The sequence below is a fragment of the Phyllobates terribilis genome, unplaced genomic scaffold, assembly GCF_046119375.1.
Source record: "Phyllobates terribilis strain yellow unplaced genomic scaffold, ASM4611937v1 Scaffold_1__5_contigs__length_1240528914, whole genome shotgun sequence".
Lineage (NCBI taxonomy): Eukaryota > Metazoa > Chordata > Amphibia > Anura > Dendrobatidae > Phyllobates > Phyllobates terribilis.
The window spans coordinates 787,887,243-787,908,889 of NW_027362761.1; the positions used below are offsets into that span (position 1 = coordinate 787,887,243).

A 21,647-nucleotide genomic window follows, 5' to 3' on the forward strand; every position below is an offset into this window, starting at 1 on the left:
CATTAAGTTGGGAGTAGGGAATAATCTTTATGGTCAGGGCTGTTGTAATGGTGCTTTGTGCATTTATATTCCCTGTAACAGGGTCCTGTATAGAAGATTGTGCCGCTGTGTGTGATACTGGGGGATTAGTGAGAGGGGTTTAGGTGGAGTTATAGGTCTGTGCTCACTGCTGGCTTGCAACCCAGTACAGGGGATAATGGGAAATGTAGTAGGAAGGGAGCAGAGGAATCTGAAGTGGAAGTGATGATTGTGACAGCAGAGCTGATGCCAGGGCGCAAGAAGCAAAGCAGAAAAGCATTTCAAAAAAACATGAAGCTTGGCAGAAAGGTGTATGTGGGACTTTAGGGGCAGAATCTGTAAGCATTTGTAGCAAAACCAGTAACTGAGTAAGGGTAGTGGACAACCTCTTTAAAAAAACAAAACCACTATTGTAAATGCATATTTCTAGTCAGACAATGTTTTGTTCGGTCACTTGTTTCACAGTGAGCTAATACTTTACCATTCATATTCTTCCAGGTCTTGTCTCTAGATATGATAAAGAAAACTATTTCCGAAGTGAACATCAAAGAGTTTACCCCATCCAATAAGGTACTTGCGTTCAGTCTGCCACATGCTTTGTTTTTCCCGCAGCTGAGTTACATGCACATCACTAACTCCAATGGCATTACTTTCTCCGCAATCTAAAGATGGGAGAAGGTAGTCTATTGGTCTGTGCAGCACAGAGCTAGTAAGGAAAATTGATGAGAGTTGGTACAAAGCTTCACGAAGGACTGTACTCCTGTGCCCTCTTATTGGGTCCTCGTGAAATATCAGAGGTTATTATTGATACAGTGAGACCACTGTATTTTCTGCAATATCTTTTTACATTTAGTTTTCTTTTTCCTGGTATCTATGAATGTTTCCAAAAATATTTAGATGTGGCATTATCTTTTCGGCTGGTACCTTTATGCTGAAACATTGTTTTGTTTTGGGGTTCATATATCATTTATTATCTCTTTATGGGAAGAAATATAAGCAAAACAGCAATTCTGCCACTGGCTTTTTTAGCATTTTACATATTATGCTATTCACCCTACTGCACAAATAAAATTTTAACTTTATTCTGTAGGTTATACTCAGTAAAACGTATGGCTCTCAGAATATGGCCACGCAAAATTAGTTGATTTGATTCAGTCGCGAGAGTTGTGTGAGGCTTATTTCTTGGCTGACAAGCTGTCGTTTTAATTGGAACCATTCTGTTGTACATGCGACTGTTTGATCATTATTATTACACTCTCCGGAAGGCAAAATAAACCAGCAGCAATTCTAGATAATTTATTTAAAAAAAAAAAACATAGTTCACGGTTATTTTTATTATGCGATTCAATACGATCGTGACAATACCAAATTTATATATAAATTGTGCTTTTTGCTACTTTTACATACAAAATTGCTTTTATTTATTTTTTTGGTAAGAAGCATGAACTAAAAAAAAACTATATCTAGAATAATTGTTTAATTTCATTATAGTATGGAATTCGCCAAGTAGTACGATTGACATGTTAACTTTTACTCTGCAGGTCAATACGATTCCGGTGATACTCAATTTACATTGTAAAAAAAATCAGCTATTCTGGCAGCTTTCATATTTATTTTTCTGAAAAACTGCGCTGACCATGATGGAAAAGTAATAATCTAGTCTTATGGTGTGGGTCATTATAAATGCTGCAGTAGCAAATATATGCAGTTTTTACAAGGATTTTTTTTTAATAGAAAAAACATTATTTTATTATTAAAACTGTTTTTTGTTTTTATATTTGTGCAAGGCTTTTCTTTGGACTTTAAAATTTTATTTTTTTGCACCACTTTCTAGTTCCACGAGAGCACTTTAAACTTGCAATCCTATGATTGCAATGATAATGCACTGCACTACATAAGCTAGATAGTACAATAGACTACTTATCAGTGTTTGATTGACAGGTAGCCTATTGGACCCCTCCTCCACCACAATCTGATAGGCTGAGATATTCATATGGCAGACACTGAGGCCATCTTCCATGGCCATGCCGGTGACTAAACAGTCTGATTGCGGTAAGCTACTTGGTCTTAATGTACAGTTATGTCCTGTTGCGGGAAGGGATTTAAACGCTAGCAGCAATAATACCGTATTTGGGGGGTTTTTTTGGTTGTTTTTTTAGGTTTGTTTTGTTCACCATTCTCTATCTTGAACCCTTTTCTAAAGTCTCAGAGTAGTTTGCTGCCCGTACAATTAAAGCGATAGGTTTTTCAGTTTATGCTGACCTCCTAGAATCCGTTACTTGATGTTCTTTAAGTGTATTAGATTTATTGTTAAAACATGTTAGTGTTTCTCCTGTGATAACTGAATTTTTGGAAAGGACTAGCAATATAAATATAGTTATCGTAAACCGAGCACAAAATCGATAAACAATAGAAACTTCATTAATATAATTTTTTTTTATGTCGTCAAAAATCTTTTTACAACTACTTGGATGGGAAACCTGTTTTCTCAGTGTTTTTTTTTTTTTTTTTTTTTCCCCTTAGATTGTAGAAACAGATGAAAATGCAAAGAAGCCTGACCAAATACCAGTAAGCAGTGAAGATGAGAGGCTGGCTGTCCTGCAGTTAGAGAGGGTTATTGCCGAGGGCCAAGCCTCACAAGGTCAGTCTAAATAGGATATTTTAGATTTAAAAACAATTAAACTTAGATTTTGACTATATCATACAAACCGCTGATGTCAGATTATCAGGAATCCTTGAATGTTGATTAAAGGGGTTGAAAGTTATCCCCTATATAGGATAGGGGTCAACTTCCCAATTGTTAGGAGCGTGACACCTGGGACCAAAACCAATCCCAATAACCATTGCTCTGATGATCCTCCTGTGAATGAAGCGGAGGTCGATCATGCGCACTACTTCTCCATTCTTATGGGTGTGATGAAGACCAGCCAAACACTGCACTCGGCTGTCTCTGGTGGTCTCGTTTTGAATGATTGACCACCGCTCTATTCGCACAGGACTCTTCAAAGCCTCGGATCTTTGGAACCCTGGGGGTCCCAGTGGTCGGACCCCCAGCGATCTGTAAGTTATCTCCTTTAGCTTTCCAGCTTAACACCCCTTTAACCCCTTAATGACCGGAGCATTTTCTGTTTTTGCGTTTATTGCTCCCCTTGTTTCTAGAGCCATAACTTTTTTTTTTTTTTTTCGGTCAATATGGCTGTGTGAAGGCTTATTTTTTCGGGACAAGTCGTACTTTTGAACAACATTACTGGTTTTCCCATATCGTGTACTGGAAAACGGGGAAAAAAATTCCAAGTGCGGTGAAATTGCAAAAAAGTCCAATTCAACAGTTGTGGCTTTCTTTCTTTTTTTTTTACCACATTCCCCAAATGCTAAAACTGACCTGCCATTATTATTCTCCAGGTCATTATGAGTTTGTAGACACCAAACATGTATATGTTTTTTTTATTTAAGTGGTGAAAAAAAATCCAAAGTTTGCTTTAATTTAAATAAAAAAACGCCTTTTTCCGAGACCTGTAGCGTCTCCATTTTTCGGGATCTGGGGCCAGGTGAGGGCTTATTTTTTGCGCGCCGAGCTGATGTTTTTATTGATACCATTTTGGGGTAGAGCCGATGTTTTGATTGCCAGTTATTGCATTTTATTGCAATGTTGCGGTGACCAAAAAAACGTAATTCTGGCATTTAGAATTTTGTTCTCATTACGCCATTTCCGGATCGGATTAATTCTTTTTTTATATTGATCGGGCGATTCTGAACTTGGTGATACCAAATATGTCTGTGTTTTGTTTTTGTTTTTTATTTTAAATGGGGCGACATAAGGGTGATTTAAACTTGTTAAAAAAAAAAAAAAAAAAAAAAAAAATTGTTGCTTGCTTCAATAGGCTCCATGGGAGACTAGAAGCAGCACTTGCCTGATCGGCTTTGCTACATGCCTGTATGTAGCAGATTTGCTCACTTGCTATCAGCGCCGACCACTGGACCACTTATCGCGCGCACTTCAGTGATACTATTTTTATACATGTGGTCACGTGCCTACTAGACATGAGCGGCCTCATGCAATGCAAGTGCATTGAGCGAGGCCGGACACATCTAGTTGGAATGTGGCAAATCACAATACTTGTCACATGACTGCCCACTCCCAGCATCGCAGTACGTGCGCTGTGAGGATTGACAAGTCTGCAGTGACATAGGGTGACTACAGACTTCTACCCCAAGGCCAGACAAAAGACAACCCCTGTAAGTAAAGTCATACGTAGTATTTAGTAATTACTTTCCCTTTACAATCTTCTTTTTTTTTTTTTTCTGGTAGAGGATCTTGAAATGAAGATGCTATCATTTGAAAAGGATGATGACCGCAATGAACATATCAACTTCATCACAGCAGCTTCCAATTTGAGAGCCAAAATGTATAGCATTGAGCCAGCCGACAGACTAAAGACCAAGCGTATTGCAGGGAAGATTATCCCGGCCATAGCTACAGCTACGGCAGCCGTGTCTGGCCTGGTTAGTGGTTTTCTGATCCTTTGTATTGTGTTCTCTGCTGGCCTTTGTACCTATGCCCAGAATATCCATTATTTATGTGGATTTCATATCAATATATGCATGTAAAAAGATGCTCTTCGCTTTTTCCTGTTGAAATTAATAACAAGCTTATTTGAATATGTTGCGTTTTTTTCTGCACTTATTTTCCTGTATCATGTTAATTCTTTCCCATACAGGAAACATTACAAAATTGCTACAGAAATTAATTGCAAGTGGCCTATCCTTAAGTGCACCACATCTTGGACATTTGCCGATCTGCACATTTAAAGCGCCACATCGCTTCATTGTTGATAGTGGTACAGCGGCTTGTCTGAAGCCGTTATCCCTGGTACTCCACGTAATCCCATTTGAATGAGCCAGAACATATCTATGTATATTTGTGTTTAATTGTGGACACCCGGTCTATGAAATGTTTGGTCCCCTTTTCTTGTAAATATTCGGGGGAGCTGTGCTCCTCTTCAAGCTTTGGTTTCCCTTTACTTTTGCAGGTTGCACTGGAGTTGATTAAAGTTGTTGGAGGACATCCATTTGAAGCTTACAAGAACTGCTTCTTTAATCTAGCAATTCCAATAATAGTATTCACGGAGACTGCGGAAGTAAAAAGAACCCCGATCAGGTATACTGCCCAGATGAGGACTTTTATCAGTTTCCTCATTCTTGGGGAAAGCTTTCCCTTCCCATGTTTTTGTGTTTCCAATTATGCGACAAGTTGCAGTAAACACTAAACCAGTACTGGTAGAAATTTTACCGCCCTGTTAATAAGTTTTCTGTTGTGACCACAGGTCAGATGTAGAAAAGAAGTATTGTTTGCTATTATTTTTTATTTCTTCCCTTCTGGGTGGGAAATGGGGACAACATGGCCTTCTTTTTTGTCCCTAAGTGGGTAGGGCTAACAGTTGAATCATCAGATTGTTACTCCGATCTCCAAAAAGGCCGAGGAACAGAGCACTCTAGCTTCTGTCTTCTGCCCACCATGGGTATGCCCCCCATATTCAGCATACTCTCACAAGAGTGCTAGTCGCTGAAGGGGGGATACTGTTTATCTTCCAGGCCAGCCAAAGCGAAAAGAATGAACATGGTATGGGAAAATGGAAATATGGCAAAGTTCTTGGCCGCATGACCATGATTTGACCATAGAACTAATTAAGGTCCTGCCATCATTGTGGCCTTCTTGGCTGCTGCACTGACTATATCTTTCTCCAGCCTCTTTAGTCCGGAATGGCAAACTACCCCTCAGTTCACAATCGCTTAACGGAGGCCTAATCTCTATTGTGATCTTTACCCGTACCCTATAAATGCCACCGCAGTGGAGTTCTGGAGTCCTCACAAATCGTAGGAGTCCAAAAAGGTGAACCTGCTGGCGTCTGAAGATGTTGGATAAGGGAGTATAATTTCATATAGTTCCACAAAGGTCTTCATTTGTCTCAAGTGTCCCTTTTCCCTAAATAGCGGGGACATTTTCCAACTTCTGAATCGCCTCTATCGCATTCAGAGTCCTGCAGGCCGCTCGCTGCTAGGTGGCTCTGATGGGCATTTTTTTCCCCACCCATTGGGACTGCTCTGGAACATTCTGTTCTACTTACCATAAAATCACATTGGAGACACAGTATTGTTCAAAATAATAGCAGTCCAATATGACTAACCAGATTAATCACTGTTTTTACCACATGTCAAACAATTTACCAGTTGGTGCAGTAGATTTTAAGGAAACCAACAGACTCGGCATTCATGATCTGCATTTTTTTGAGTCTGTGTATTTGAATAATTAATTTGAAAGGGGGTATGTTCAAAATAATAGCAGGGTGGAGTTCAATTAGTGAGGTCAATCATTCTGTGAAGAAACAGGTGTGAATCAGGTGACCCTTATTTAAGGGTGAAGCCAGCACATGTTGTACATGCATTTGTCCTTGAAAGCCTGAGAAATATGGTTCGTTCGAGACATTGTTCAGAAGAACAGTGTACTTTGATTATAAGTTTTACCCTCTCTAATCAACTTTTTAAAGAAGTGCAGACAATGATGGGCTGTTCAGCTAAAATGATCTCTAATGCTTTCAAAATGGAAATCAAAACCAGAAAGACGTGAAAGAAAACTGAAGACTACCATTCAAATAGATCGAAGAATAGCCAGAACGGCAAAGGCTCAGCCAATGATCAGCTCCAGGATGATCAAAGACAGTCTCAAGTTACCTGTGAGTACTAGAAAAAAGAGGGGTCGCTCACTGGTCTATTCGGGTGCTCTGAAGAAAAAAGTAATCTCAATTGCAAAATGAACTTCGGCACTCCATACATGAATATATAAGAAATATTGGATCTAGACTAATGTCACCTTGAGAAATGAAGGTTTTTTGCGCATAATTTGGCCAATTTATGTGTGCCCATCAACCACGACAAGGTCACCCTCGTATGATGGGAAACCACGCTACGCTACCACTGGATATGCCACTCTTGGGCTGTAAGCCTGTATGGACAACATGTCTCTGCTTGGGCTTTTAACCTTCATTTCTCAAGGTGACATTAGTCTAGATCCAATATTTCTTATATATTCATGTATGGAGTGCCGAAGTTCATTTTGCACCTGTGAGTACTGTGACCGTTAGAAGATGCCTGTGTGAAGCTAATCTCTTAATGAGAAGTTCCCGCACATATACTGAGGCGGATACAATTTGCCAAAGAACACATCAACTGGCTTAAAGAGAAATGGAGAAACAGTTTGTGGACTGATGAAAGTAAAATTGTTCTTTTTTGGTCCAAATGCCGCAGACAGTTTGTCAGACGACCCCCAAACTCTGCATTCAAGCCACAGTACACTCTGAAGACAGTGAAGCATGGTGGTGCAAGCATCATGATATGGGCATGTTTCTCTTGCTATGGTGCTGGACCCATTTACTGCATACCAGATATCATGGACCAGTTTGCATATATTAAAATACTTGGAAGAGGTCATGTTGCCTTACGCTGAAGAGGATATGCCCTTGAAATGGTTGTTTCAACAAGACAATGACCCTAAACACACCAGTAAATCAGCAAAATCTTGGTTTCAGTCCAACAACATTTAGGTTATGGAGTGGCCTGCCCAATCCCTGGACCTTAAAATGATCGAACACTTCTAGGGTTACATCAAAAATGCCGTTTCTGAGGCAAAGCCAACAGATGGCAAAAAATTGTGAGATGTAGTCAAAGCATCGTGGGCTGGAATAACAGGTGACCGGTGCCAAAAGTTGGTTGACTCTATGCAACATAGGTGTGACGCAGTTCTAAAAAACTGTGGGTATACAACTTAATATTAGGTTAGTCATTCACAGGAATGCTAAATCCTCAAAATAAAATTACATATTGTCAGTTTGTAAAGACAAATGCAGAAATGCAGACACTGCTATTTTTTTAGAACAGCCCAAAGTAATTTTTTTGTTTTCTGTAAAGTAGTTAAAAATGATATACATTTCTTTTCATGTTTTGAATTAGAACAGTGTGCAATGTTCCCAATGCTGGAAATAAAAACTAGTATAAAGATTTTGTGCTTAAGGCTACGTTCACACAATGCGTATTTTTGCGCGCGCTTTTTCAAAATACGCAATGTGCCTTGTGTCTGCCGGCAAAGTGAATGGGAAATTCACTTTGCCGTTCAGACACTGTGTAATTTTACGCAGCGAGAAAGCGCAGCTGCGTAAAGAATTGACAGGGTCCTGCGCTTTCTCCTATTGTGCCCATTATAAGCGATGGAATTACGCAGCGGTGTTTGCACACTGCTTAATTCCAGCGCTTTTTTATGGAGGTGCAGGAGAAATGAAGGATGGGACGTCACATGGGGGCAGCCCTAGGGAAAATAGGAACCGGAAATCCCACTATTTTGGGATTCTTTGTTCCTGGTTCCCCGCCGCTGCTCACGTGTGACGAGCATGGACACCTTCAACAGATTATCCATGCTGTATACTCCAGTGTATAATCTCTTCTCAGTAGAGAAGACAGGAAATGACATCAATGACACTTTTTTCTCTTTTTTTTTTTTTTTTTTCAACAAACTTTGTCTGTCTTTGTAGTGTACACTGCAGAAAAAAAACGCATGCGTAAAAAAAAACTTAGTGTGTGAATGGAAGTGTTTTTTTTTACCTGCGGAAAAAACGCAGGTAAAAACTGCAGGAAAATACCCGTGCGTTTTAAAAAAAAAAAAAAAGCAAATGCGCAGTGTGTGAATGTAGCCTAACTCATGTTTTTGAACACACTGCTATTATTTTGAACACTACTGTAACTCCCACCCCATTCCAGGTGTTCCAGTTCTGGTTGCCTGTGGTGAGGTGCAAGTCATACTGATTCCTGTTTTTTTGTTTTTTTTTTGTCTTGGTTTTAGACTTTTTTAGACCTTCTTTTTTTTTTTTTTTTTGTCTTTCGGGTTACTTTACTACTTTTGGTAGTAACATGATCTGCCTTGTATCTGAGGAGATTGCATATAGCCAATAGTTGTTTTTTGTCCGGTGTCCCCCATTGTATTCAACAGGAAAGTGACTTTAAAGTAATTACAGAAAATTCAATTCTTTTTTTCTTTTTTTTTTGGACAGTTACTTTTCCACCCCCTTCTCCTTATACCCACATAAGTATAGGGTAAAACGCCACTCCACCCTACTCTTGGTACTTAAGAAATTGAGGACACACTTTTTATTTCATGGAGTCCAATTTTTAAGTTGCCTCACAGTTTCTATGAGCAATAGACCTTAATCCACCCCTGCTACACAGCAGGTATGACAGGGACTGGTGTGTAGGCCGCTACATTTCCCCTTTCATGGACTGAGTAAGTGTCATGCAGATTACCCGCTTTTGTTAGACTTTGGAAGTGGGGCATCACACCCTCATCTAGTCAGCCAAGTTGATGGCCTTAGTGGGTTGTGCATGGCTTAGGGATTCAAAGAACATCTGTCGACAATATGGAACAGTGACCAAATCCGAAAAGAGGACTAGGGAAGATATAATGTTATTATGAACTAATCTTCCAAGTTTATCCAAAACTATTTTTAGAAGTTTGGGCTGTAATGGGAGAGTGTGGTGTGCAACTAAAGGTTCCTATTAATAACCTGATTGTGTTCTGTCTTCCAGAAATGGCATTTCCTTTACAATCTGGGACAGATGGACAATATATGGCAAGGAAGAGTTTACACTTTTGGACTTCATCAACGCTGTCAAAGTAAGATTATGTCCTTTGATACGTTTCTACAGTTTTAACTAACTTATGTGATTAAAGTGAAATTAATGTATAATAAAAAGCTGAACTACCTTTTAACCCCTTTCTGACGTGAGGCATAATAATACATCCCTGTGCCGTGGGCCTTAATAATCAGGTACGTTTTATTACGTCTCAACGATTGCGACTGCACAGAGGCTCTGTGTGCGCAATCACCGCCGGGTGTCAGCTGATTCAGACAGGTGACACCCGGCACTCAGTGACATCTGGCACTTCAACCCCCTAAATGATGCGATCGCAGCATTTAGTGAGCAAGCAAAGATGACAAAAGCCCCTCTATTGAATTGGAGACCCCGCGATGATATCGCAGGGTCCCTATCGTTACCATGGTGTCTGCAGGGCTGACAGCTATAAGGCGTAGCAATGATCCTGCAATCAGACTGCAGAAAGTGACAGTCCAATAGTGGGACTAAGTAAAAAAGTGAAATAAAAAGTAAACAAAAGTTGTAAAAATTATTTTTTTTTAAAAAATAATAGTGTATTACATCACTCAGAGATTTAAATAGAAACCCCAATATCAGAGCTCAGTGTAGAGCACAGGATAAATGGGAACATTTTACATAACATTTTAGATCACAATACAAGCTTTGACTCAATCCACAAAAAAAAGCAAGTCCCCACTCAGGTCCATCATCTGTTAACAGAAATATAGGGGGCTTCCACGCTACTAGTAGCACAAAGTCTCTGCCCCCCAAAAGAAATTCTGCAAATTCTGTGCTCTGAATTACAAATGCCCACCTCCCTTTTGAGCCCCACAGTGTGCCTAAACTGCAGTTAACGTCCACATGTTTGACATTTCTGTAGCGATGAGAACTCTCCTAATTTAAGGGTGCATGTCTCCAGAAGCACAAGCTGGACATAATGCACTGGTCACTACAACAGTGGGTGGGGATGTAGTTCGTATGCGCTCTCTTTCCCCCTCCCCCTGTGGGTTACCACTTCCATCCCTCCATTTTCTGGTAGCACATGGACCTAATTTTCCCTCTAGCTCCTGGATATGTGTGTGACTGGATGAATGACAGGTGAGTATGAATGGGTATGATTTGGTACCTGGGACTATTTAATGGAGCTTTTCCCTGATTGTGGCAGTACCCCTTAAGAAGGCTGATGGAAGGGTATCTGACACCCTCTAGCCCATATCCGGTATAGTGTGCATTTGTAACTTGCATATGATGTCCCATGCTTGAGGGGTTTATGGTGTGTTTTCACATACATAGGATAGTGACCCAAATTAAGTGGGTTTAATAATATTTTGAATAGGACAATATGGTTTAGCTATGGTTGATTATGGTGCCATCTGGTGTTTTTTCCAATTTTTAAATTTGTGTCTTTTTAAAATGTTCTAATAAAGATGAAGTGTTTTGATTGATTTATGGTCTTTTGGTGATATTTTATAATTAGAGGTGGTTCGCATCCACTGCTGCTTGTTTCTGGATAACACCCATGTAGTTAAAATCCTCACCACACCTGTAGATAAATTCCCAAAGGGGTATAATTTCCAAAATGGGGTCACTTAAGGGGGGATTCTGCTCTTCTAGCACTTAGGAGCTGTGTATATGCAGTCTGCATACTTTTCTAGGAAAATCTGCGCTCCAGTCCGAGTCTCGCCGTACTGTATAGCCATATATGGGGTATTTCTACATTCAGGAAAAATTGTGACAAATTTTGGTGCCATTTTTACCCATTTCACAGTGTGAAAATGTAAAATCTGGGGCTAAAACAAAACTTTGGTTATAAAAATGTAATTTATTCTTTCTTCACTTCCCAATGGTGTAAAATTCTGTGAGGCAACATGGTCACTGCACCCTAGATGAATTCATTGAGAGGTGTAGTTTGTAAAATGGGGTCTCTTATGGGGCGGGGGGTTGTGCCGTTCTGGCACCTTATTGCTTTGCCCATTTGACATGGCGCCGTCAAATCAGCCCAGCAAAATGAGCTCAAATATGGTGCTTCTTCTCTTCTGAGCTTTGCACTGTGCCTCAAAAGTAGTTTTCGACCACATATGGGGTATCTGCGTACTCGGGAGAAAGTTCACAACAAATTTTGGGGTCCATTTTCTCCTGCTATCCTTGTGAAAATGAAAATGAAAATATTAGGGGCTAAAACAACATTTTTGTGGGAAAAATATATTTTTTTCATTTTTACAGATCCACATTGTAAAATTCTGTGAAGCACCTGTGGGTTCAAGGTGCTCACCACACATCTAGATAAATTCATTGAGGGGTCAAATTTCCAAAATGGGATCACTTGTTGGACATTTCCACTGTTTAGGCACATCAGGGGCTCTGCAAACGTGACATGATGCCCGCAGACCATTCCCATCAAAGTCTGCATTCCAAAACGTCACTCCTTTCCTTCCGAGCTCTGACGTGTGCCCAAACAGTAGTTTTCTCGGACATATGGGTTATCTGCGTACTTAGGAGAAACTGCACAACTTTTGGGGTCCAATTTCTCCTGTTACCCTTGTGGAAAAAAAAAAAAAATTGGGGCTAAAAATTTATTTTTTTTTTGGGGGGGGGGAGTAATTTTTTATTTTCATGCCTCTACGTTTCCACTGTTTAGGCACATCAGGGGCTCCCCAAACGCGTCATGGCGTCCGCTAATTATTGAAGCAAATTTTACATTCAAAAACTCAAATGGCGCTCCTTCCCTTCCGAGCCATGCCGTGAGCCAAAACAGTGATTTCCTCCCACATATGGGGTGTCTGCGTGCTCAGGAGAGATTGCACAACACATTTTGGGGTCCATTTTTTCCTGTTACCCTTGCGAAAATAAAAAAATTTGGGTCTAAAGTTAGTTAAATTTTTTTGAAGAAAAGTTAAATGTTCATAGTCTTCTTCCACATTCCAAAAAATCCTGTGAAGGGTTAATAAGCTTCTTGAATGTTTGCTTCTTCAATTTTGCGCTAAAGTCAAATGCTGCTCCTTCCCTTCCGAGCCCTGCCGTTCGCCCAATCAGTGGTTTTCCCCCACGTATGGGGTATTGGTTTACTCAGGAAAAATTGCACAACAAATTTTGTGGACCATTTTCTCTTGTTACCCTTGCAAAAAAAAAAATTGGGGTCTGAAGTAAAATTTGTGTGAAAAAAGTTAAATGTTCATTTTTTTTTCTTCTATGTTGCTTCAGTTCCTATGAAGGATGTGAAAGGCTAATAAAGTTCTTGAAAGTGGTTTTGAGCACCTTGAGGGGTGCAGGTTTTAGAATGGTGTCACTTTTGGGTATTTTTGGTCATAAAGGACCCTCAAAGTCACTTCAAATGTGATGTAGTCCCAAAAAAATGGTTTGGTAAATTTTGTTGGAAAAATTAGAAATCGCTGGTCAACTTTTAACCCTTATAACTTTCTAACAAAAAAAATGTTGGTTCCAGAATTGTGCTGATGTAAAGTAGATATGTGGGAAATGTTATTTATGAAGTATTTTGTGTGTCATATCTCTCTGATTTAAGGACATGAAAATTCAAAGTTTGAAAATTGCGAAATTTTCAACAAATTTCTAATTTTTTCACAAATAAACGCCAGACATGGCAAATAAATTTTACCACTATCATAAAGTACAATGTCACGAAAAACAGTCTCCGAATCAATGGAAACCGTTGAAGCGTTCCAGAGTTACCATATTTTTCGGACTATAAGACGCACTTTTTTGCTCCAAAATTTTGGAGGAAAGTGGGGGTGCATCTTATAGTCCGAATATATATGGTGGCTGTGGGGGAGCGGCAGTGGCGGAGGAGTGGGCCCAGGAGGTAGGAGCTGCCTGCTGCAGCCTACACTGCCCGCTACTAAAGAAAATGAATATTCACTGCTCCCCCATGCCCATGGGCATGGAGAGCAATGAATATTCATTTTCCTTAATAGCGCTCACACTGTACCGCACTGCGGCTCCTGCAGCGGTCAGTGTGCCCGCTATTAAAGTGCATGAATATTCACTACAACCCATGGGAGTGGGTTGTAGTGAATATTCATGCACTTTAATAGCGGGCACACTGACCGCCGGCCGCTGCAGGAGCCGCGCTGTGGTACATTGTGAGCACTATTAGGGAGAATGAGTGGTCACTGCTCCCCACACACACAGTCTTGGCGTTTGGAGCAGTGACTCTTCTGGCACAGCATCTCAGTGTGAGGGTGCATGGCGGTGACGCCATGCGCGGCTCAAACTGTGAGATCAGTGCTGGCAGCAGAGCAGGACACAGAGCTGTAACACAGGGAAGAAAGGCGAGTAGAAGAGTTTATTTTTTTGTGTGCAGCCTGAGATGGGGGTTGCCAAGCATATCAGGAAGAAGGATGAGGGTGGCCATGCATACCGGCATGAGAAGTCGGGGGGCCATATATTCCAGGATGGATGATATTAACAGAATTGGGGGACATTACCTCTATACCAGTGTCAGCAGCACACCCCCTCCCCCATAACAGTGCATCATGACCACATTTTTTGCTTAATTTTTTTTCTATGTTCCTCCTCTAAAACCTAGGTGCATCTTATGGTCCGGTGTGTCTTACAGTCCGAAAAATACGGTATTACCTCATAAAGTGACACTGGTCAGAATTGTAAAAAAAATTTGCCTGGTCATTAATGTGCAAACAGCCTTCGGGAGTAAAGGGGTTAAGGACCAATTCTGGACAAATTCTGCCATTGTTTTGGGGGGGGTTATTTTTCCGGCGTTCTTTGTGCAGTAAAAATAACCTGGAAAGGTGATTGTCCAGGTCAGTACTTTTTACAGCGATAACAAACCTGTTTTTATATTTAACCCCTTAATGACTGCCGCAACGCATTTTCACGGCGGCAGTTAAGGGTACTTATTCCTCAGCGCCGCTCTTTCACGGTGCTGAGGAACAACAGTGTAGCGCCCCCCCTAGCGTCAGAAAATCTTTGGGACTCAGCTACTGGGAGTAGCTGAGACCCTGGAAAACCTGATCAGGGCTGTCAGAGGAGAGAGAAATGAAGCTCCCCAGAGTCCTCCCGGTACCTCTACCATCCTCCGGATCTGTCCTCCAGCCCTCCGTCATCTTCCTGTAGAACTAAAAATGGCGGACGCATTCGCAGTGCGCCCGCTGAGATCTGCAAGTGCCTGGCAACAATAGGGAATTTTCCCCATTTGTTCCTTTTTGATCACTGTGATAAACCCTATCATAGTGATCAAAAAAAATAAATAAATAAATCAAATCCCCCTTTGTCACCCCCTTAGTTATATAAAAATGATAAAATATATTTTCTTCCATTCTTTGCAGTTGGGTTTCGGGGTAGGGTTAGGATTATGGTTTTGTTAGGGTTGTGTTGGGGTTGGGATTTTTTCAAAAGTAAAGAAAAAAATTATGATGATATGACGACTAGAGTTGAGCGGAAGTGCTCGGTGCTTGAGTTTGCATCTGGTGCTCGGGTATGCACAGAGTATCGCGGGTGCTCGAGTAACGTGCTCGAGTCTCCGCCCCACATGTTTCACGGCTGTTATACAGCAAAAAAAAAAAAAAAACAGGGACTTCCTGCCATACACGGACAATCCCTGCATGTTGTTTTTTTTTGGGGTGTCTAACAGCTGCTAAAATGTTGGGCGGGGACTTGAGCATGTCACACGAACACCCGAGATACACGGTGCATACCCAAGCAACCAATACAAACTGAAGTAGCGAGCACTTGCGTTCAACTCTAATGACAAGTTATTCAATATGATGACCTAATGTTATCAAATTCTGTGTCGTACCTCTGGGTTCAAAATGCTCACTATACCACTTGGTGTCACTTGTGGGGGGTTTCCACTGTTTAGGCACATCAGGGGCTCTCCAAACGCGACATGGCGTCCACTCTAGATTCCAGCCAATTTTGCGTTAAGGTCAAATGCTGCTCCTTCCCTTCCGAGCCCTGCCGTGCACCCATTCAGTGGTTTTCCCCTACTTATGGGCTATTGGCGTACTCAGGGAAAAATTGCACAACAAATTTTGTGGTCCATTTTCTCTTTTTACCCTTGCAAAAATCAAAAAATTGGAGTCTGAAGTAAAGTAAAATTTGTGTGAACAAAGTTAAATGTTCATTTTTTTTCCTTCTATGTTGCTTCAGTTCCTGTGAAGGGTGAATAAACTTCTTGAATGGGGTTTTGAGCACCTTGATGGGTGCAGTTTTTATAATGGTGTCACTTTCGGGGATTTTCTGTCATATAGCCCCTCAAAGTCACTTCAACTGTGGTGTGGTCCCTAAAAAAAAAAAAGTTTTCTCATTTTTCCAACAAAATTTATGAATCGCTGGTCAACTTTTAACCCTTATAACTTCCTAAAATTTGGCTTGGTCATTAAGGACATAATTGGCTCCATCACTAAGGGGTTAAGGGATGAAAAAAAGTCAGAATACTGTAAATTGTAAATATTATTTTTACTTTTCTTTTGATGAGGCTGAGTGAGGACTTGTTTTTTTGCCAGTTGAGCTGATGATTTTGTATGTATATGATGATTTGATTTCTTATTAGATTTTTTTATGGAGATGAGGTGAACAAAAAGGACCTCAGTTTTGGCTTTTTTCTTTTCCTATTAACTTGTACGCTAATCACTGTAAATTCCATGTTTTGATTGGACTTTTGCAAACATGGTGATATAATATGTTTGGGGGGATTTTTTTGTTTTTTAATTTTCCTTTATTTTTAACGTGGAAAAAGGTTTGAATTTTTATATTTTATTCTTTTTAAAGTTGTTTTTTTTCTTACATTATTCATTAGTTCTCTCAGTTTATTGCAGTATATAAGGAAAATCTCAGTCTCCTTTTGAGCTCAACCTATGGCTGAGCTTTACAGGAGTGCTGAGATGACAGCGATGGGGGCTTTCTGCAGGTGGGCCCCAGGTTACAATGGCAGCCGATCTGTCCCCTGCGATCCAGTCGCTGGTGACTCAAAGGGAACTAATGTGTTTTGAGCACAGGCGTGCTTTCCATTTAACTGCCAGCTGCGACCTGAGCTCGTTGTCACTGCTAATACATGTTACAGTAGAGCTTTTTCTAACCTATATTCTTACCAATAGCTGCTAATCAACACCATGCAGTTTACTGCTTTTTATAAAATGGATAAAAAAAGCAGTAAACTTTACTGCTCCTAAATATAATCAGCGTAGATGTAATGTGATTGGCTGCAATTTTTACTGATCTCTTCCATGGTCTATCTGTGTCATAAACTTTGTTTTTATCACATCCCGATCACTGTCTCTATCACAACCCCACTTTTTCATTCGTTCTCTTTCCATCCTTCCCACCTCCTTCTTCTTCTTCTTTTTTTTTTTTTTTTTTTCCACCCCCCCCCCCCCCCTTCCTTACCTCCTTTTTTTTTTTTTTTTTTTTTTTTTTCTCCTTCCTTACCTCTTCCCCCTCCCTTTCCTTACCTTTCACCCCTCCCCTTTCCTTACCTCTCCCCCCCCCCCCCTTCCTTCCCTCTTCCCCCCCCCCCCTTCCTTACCTCTTCCCCTCCTTACCTCTTTATTCCTCCCCCCTTCCTTACATCTTTCTTTCCCTCCTCTTCCTTACCTCTTACTCCCCTCCCTTTTCCTTACCTCTTTCGTCCACCCCCCCCCCACCTTCCTTACCTATTTCTTTCCCTTTTCTTATAACTGCTGCTTGTATGTCTTCGTTATCCATTATGGTGACATGCACATCTGCAGCGTCCAAGGAGACTGCAATGCTACCAACACCACATGGTCTCTTAGTATTATTTAATTTCCAGCTTTTTTCTGTCCATGTCTGTGGGCTGGATAGAGATGGCCTGCAAGCCGTAATTTCCCCAGGTCTGCTGTAGACTGATACATGACTTCAAAATCTCAGTTGTGTAATAAGAGAAATCTGTGTGAGCTATTAATAACAGCTCACACCTGTTTGCTTAGCCTTTACTGGCTAGATTACAGGGGGACCCCAGAAAAAAAAATGACATATGGGTCCCCCTATAAAATCTAACCAGAAAAGGCTAAACAGACAGCTGCGGGCTGATATTGATAGCCAGAGAAGGGGCCATGAATACTAGCCCCCTCCGTGGCTAATAATATCACCCCTCAGCAGTCCCAGAAATGGCGCATCCATAAGATGCGCCAAATCGGACTCTTAGCCTCCGCTCCGAGAGTGTGGTATTGGGGTTGGGGTTCATGTCATCCTTGTATTGGTGGTTGACATGAAGCCCAGGTTAGTAATGGAGGGTGTCTATTAATAGACGCCCCCATTACTACCCGCATAAAGTTTTCCATGCTTTTTCAATAAAAAACATGGCCAGAATAAAGTAAAATTAAATAAAATTCCACACGGTTTTAATATATTTTTTTATTAGACTCCTAGTCCTCGAATCCCTCGATCTTCTATAAAAAAAAAAAAAAAAAAAAAAAAAAAACTGATGTCACTGCTGTAGAAGACAGCAATGTACACTGACAGGAGTGTAAAATCACTCCTGTCAGTGTACATCGCTGCTGCAGAGGTGAGGTCACTTGGGTTCATCAGCTAATCAGCCCCGGTGAGCTCATACTGTATGTGATATGTGGGAACATTCTCATGAATGTTCCCACGCCACACCAGTGCCGTAAACTGAGCTCCCGGAGCTCATCTGATCTTCAGCTGATGACCTCAGGTGAACTTGGTCCCGGCAGCAGCGATGTACACTGCCGGGAGCGAGCGGGCTGATCGCATCGCCAGGGGACGCCGGACAGGTGAGAATACTTTTTTTTTTTTTTTTATTATTATTTTTTTTTTACACATTGCATGCACACATCGCCGGCTCGGCTGAGGAGACTACTGCTCCCCTCAGCTGCGCTGCTCTCTCTGTTATCAGCTGGAGCGGCGGTCGGATGATGGGAGAAGTAGTCCTCCCCAGCCGACTTGGGTACCATTGTATGTGCGTTTTTGCAGCGTGTTTTACCTATTGCCTAGTCAAATACACAGCAAACAACTGCAGCAAATCCGCAGATATTTTTATACCTGTGGATTTTCTGCGGATCAATTAAGGTCAGTGGGCGGGAAACGCTGTGGAAACGCAGCATACAATGGACATGCTGCGTATTTAAACGCAATGACAATCCTGAGCGGAAAATTCTGCATCATGTGCATAGCACATCAGAATTGTCATTGCATTAGCTGGCAAAAGGATTACATAGCGTTTTTGATGCATTTCTGTGCGAAAAAAGGCTGCGAAAACACAAAAAAAACGCTATGTGTGCACTTAACCTAAGACAGGACTCCAGTCCATAAGTGTTAAGTAAGTAAAATGTCTTGTGTAATAAGTGTTAAAACTACTATTCTTGACTGGTTGGGTTTGACCAATGCTAACCTGTTAAATGTCATTGATTGTACACTATGTATGTATAATATGGTTACATATTACATCTTTGTCGTCCGGTTCATCAGGTGGGACAAACCATGGATTTAAAAATGACATGGCAGTGCATGTTAGCAGACAAGTTAAGGCTTTCCCATTCCTTTAATACTTTTTCAACATGTTATGAAAGTGGCAGATACTAATTTGCAGGTCTGACGTGTTAGGACATTGGAGTTGTTGCTTTTTTTTTAAGGCTACAAAATACTGTTTCATAGTGGATCTTTGAAATTAATATTTGGGTAGAACTGCTATAAATGTGTGTATATGTGTGTGTAATATATATATATATATATATATATATATATATATATATATATATATATATATATATATATATATATATATATATATATATATATATATATATAATCTCTGTGCATTTTTCACAGGAGCATTATGGAATAGAGCCAACAATGGTTGTGCAAGGAGTCAAAATGTTGTACATCCCAGTTATGCCCGGTCATGCAAAAAGATTGAAGCTTACGTAAGTATTCAAGTGAAAAATATGCATTTTTCAATTTTTTTTATAAAGGCATTATCACTATAGGTTTAAATTAAAATATTTCATTTCTACCTGAAACTAATATTTTCCAAACTACCCTTTAATAAGCCCTGATAAAGGCACCTTTTTTGCTTCTTTATAAGTTGTTTCACCAATAACTGCTGCTGTTTTACTTTTCCACCTTTTTGATCATAAATACAAAGTACTCTATTGACCACAGCAATCAATCACCGCACAATAAAGACAATTCAAAATAAGTCCTAACTCGTAAAAAAAAAACCTGGACCGCACATACAATTTGTATATATTAATCTACTGTTGAAAAGCAACATTTTCAAAACTGAACCGGAGATTCTTGGTTAGCATTTTGATCAAAGTTTATAAGCCCACTGCCACATCATGCCAAACCTACTGTATTAGGTGAAGCAGTGCAGAGACCACTACCACCACAACTCTGCTCCAGCAGCAGGGTCCCACCTATATTTGTTGCCAGCTTTTTGTCTGACACTTCATCCAAGGTGAGGTGGGGTGTTTTTTTTTTTTTTGTTTTTGTTTTATGATCACAATGCACCAACATCAAGTGAATTGGTCATCGTTGCTGTGTCTGAGGGGGTGGTCTGATCTAAAGCCATGGGAGCTTTTACATAGCAGCTTTTACATACCAGCATAGGCACTTTTGGGCACCTGGTTTGCCCCCCCTGCTGTGGCAGTGTTGTGACAGCGAAGGTCTCGTGCAGTGCTATACTGAATGAAGCACTAAAGAGGTATGTTGAGACATGGCAGTAGGCTTTATACAATTTTGATCAAATTGTAAACTAAGAATCTCTGGTTTAGTTTTGCAAATGATGCTTAGCTGCAATAGATTAATGTATATTTGCATGTGAGGTCCATGTATTTTTTCTGCAGTGATGGGACAGCTTTATATGTTACACTTAATGTGTATAGAAAAGTGGAAGAAAAAAAAGTGCTTCATCTGGCAACACTTCTTAAAAAGTACAGCAGTGTATCACGTCTTTGAGACTCTAACCTTTCTGGGCTTGGAGCATAACACTAATGGATGCCTGTCATAAACCAGATGATGGATACTTGCCAGACTTCTTCTGTCCGATTGCCTGTGTTGGTCTAACTTGGAAGTCACATGTTAGAGGAGTTGTCCACTACTCAGACAAGCCCCTCTAAATCCTCATGTTTCCCCTTAGTAAAATTAAAACACTTCTCGCCTGCGGTGCCGGCACAGTTTCAGCAGTGTCTGCACTGGCTCTCCTGGGGCTCGCGTGACATTGTCATATGATCCCTGCGGACAATCAACGCTGGCTTCACTCTCCCCTCCTTCAGACAAATCGGACATCTGGAGGAAGTCAGAGCTGCAGCTGCTCTCTCGCCTCCTCCAGAAGTCAATTACATCCTTAGGCGAGCGAAGCCAGCGCTGATTGGCTGCAGGGATCATGTGACATAATGAGCCAGCGCCAACACTGCTGAAATGGTGCCTGCACAGAATGTGAGAAGTGTTCTTATTTTACTGAGGGGAAAAGCAGGGTTTGAGAAGGGATTTGTCTGAGTAGTGGACAACCTCTTTTAAGGTGATCTGTTGTACGAAGCTGTTTCATAGCAGAAAATGCCTGAAGAATTGTCAGGTCACTTATTCTAAACACTTGGTGTGTAAAAGAAGCCAACTTAAAATCGGTCAAAAAGCGGAACATATTAACAGCCAAAGAAATAAATAGTAAGTGTCTCAAGCGATTTTTAAGTGTGTTTTTTGTTCAGGCATTTTTGGAGCGGACCTGCTCCTAAAGACTCCTCAAAAAATTGTGTGTACATAACCTAGGTTTAGGAAAAAAAGGCTATCGCTAAGTTGCACATTTCTTGTTTAAGAATAAATGGAATGTTCGTCGTGAAATTTTTCTTAGTTGATTGGCATACAATGTGTTTCAGGCCAGACTGCTCCCCTTCATCGGGTAAAAAACTGATGTATAGGGCAATCTATCTCCAAAGCGCGTTGAATGCTAATCACCTCTAATAAGTTATTTCATGACAAACATT

The 21,647-nt window shown here is 40.6% G+C and overlaps 1 protein-coding gene across 2 annotated transcripts in view; it reads left to right on the top strand.

Moving 5' to 3' along the window:
* The window catches only part of UBA6 (ubiquitin like modifier activating enzyme 6), a 102,263-nt gene that overhangs the window by 69,137 nt on the left and 11,479 nt on the right, over positions 1–21,647 (top strand). For both annotated transcript variants that reach the window (XM_073637039.1, XM_073637040.1), the window contains exons 27-32: positions 517–588; positions 2,542–2,659; positions 4,328–4,521; positions 5,049–5,176; positions 9,646–9,733; positions 19,495–19,589. In XM_073637039.1, coding sequence (XP_073493140.1) covers positions 517–588; positions 2,542–2,659; positions 4,328–4,521; positions 5,049–5,176; positions 9,646–9,733; positions 19,495–19,589 — 695 coding nt within the window. The remainder of the gene's footprint in view (positions 1–516; positions 589–2,541; positions 2,660–4,327; positions 4,522–5,048; positions 5,177–9,645; positions 9,734–19,494; positions 19,590–21,647) is intronic.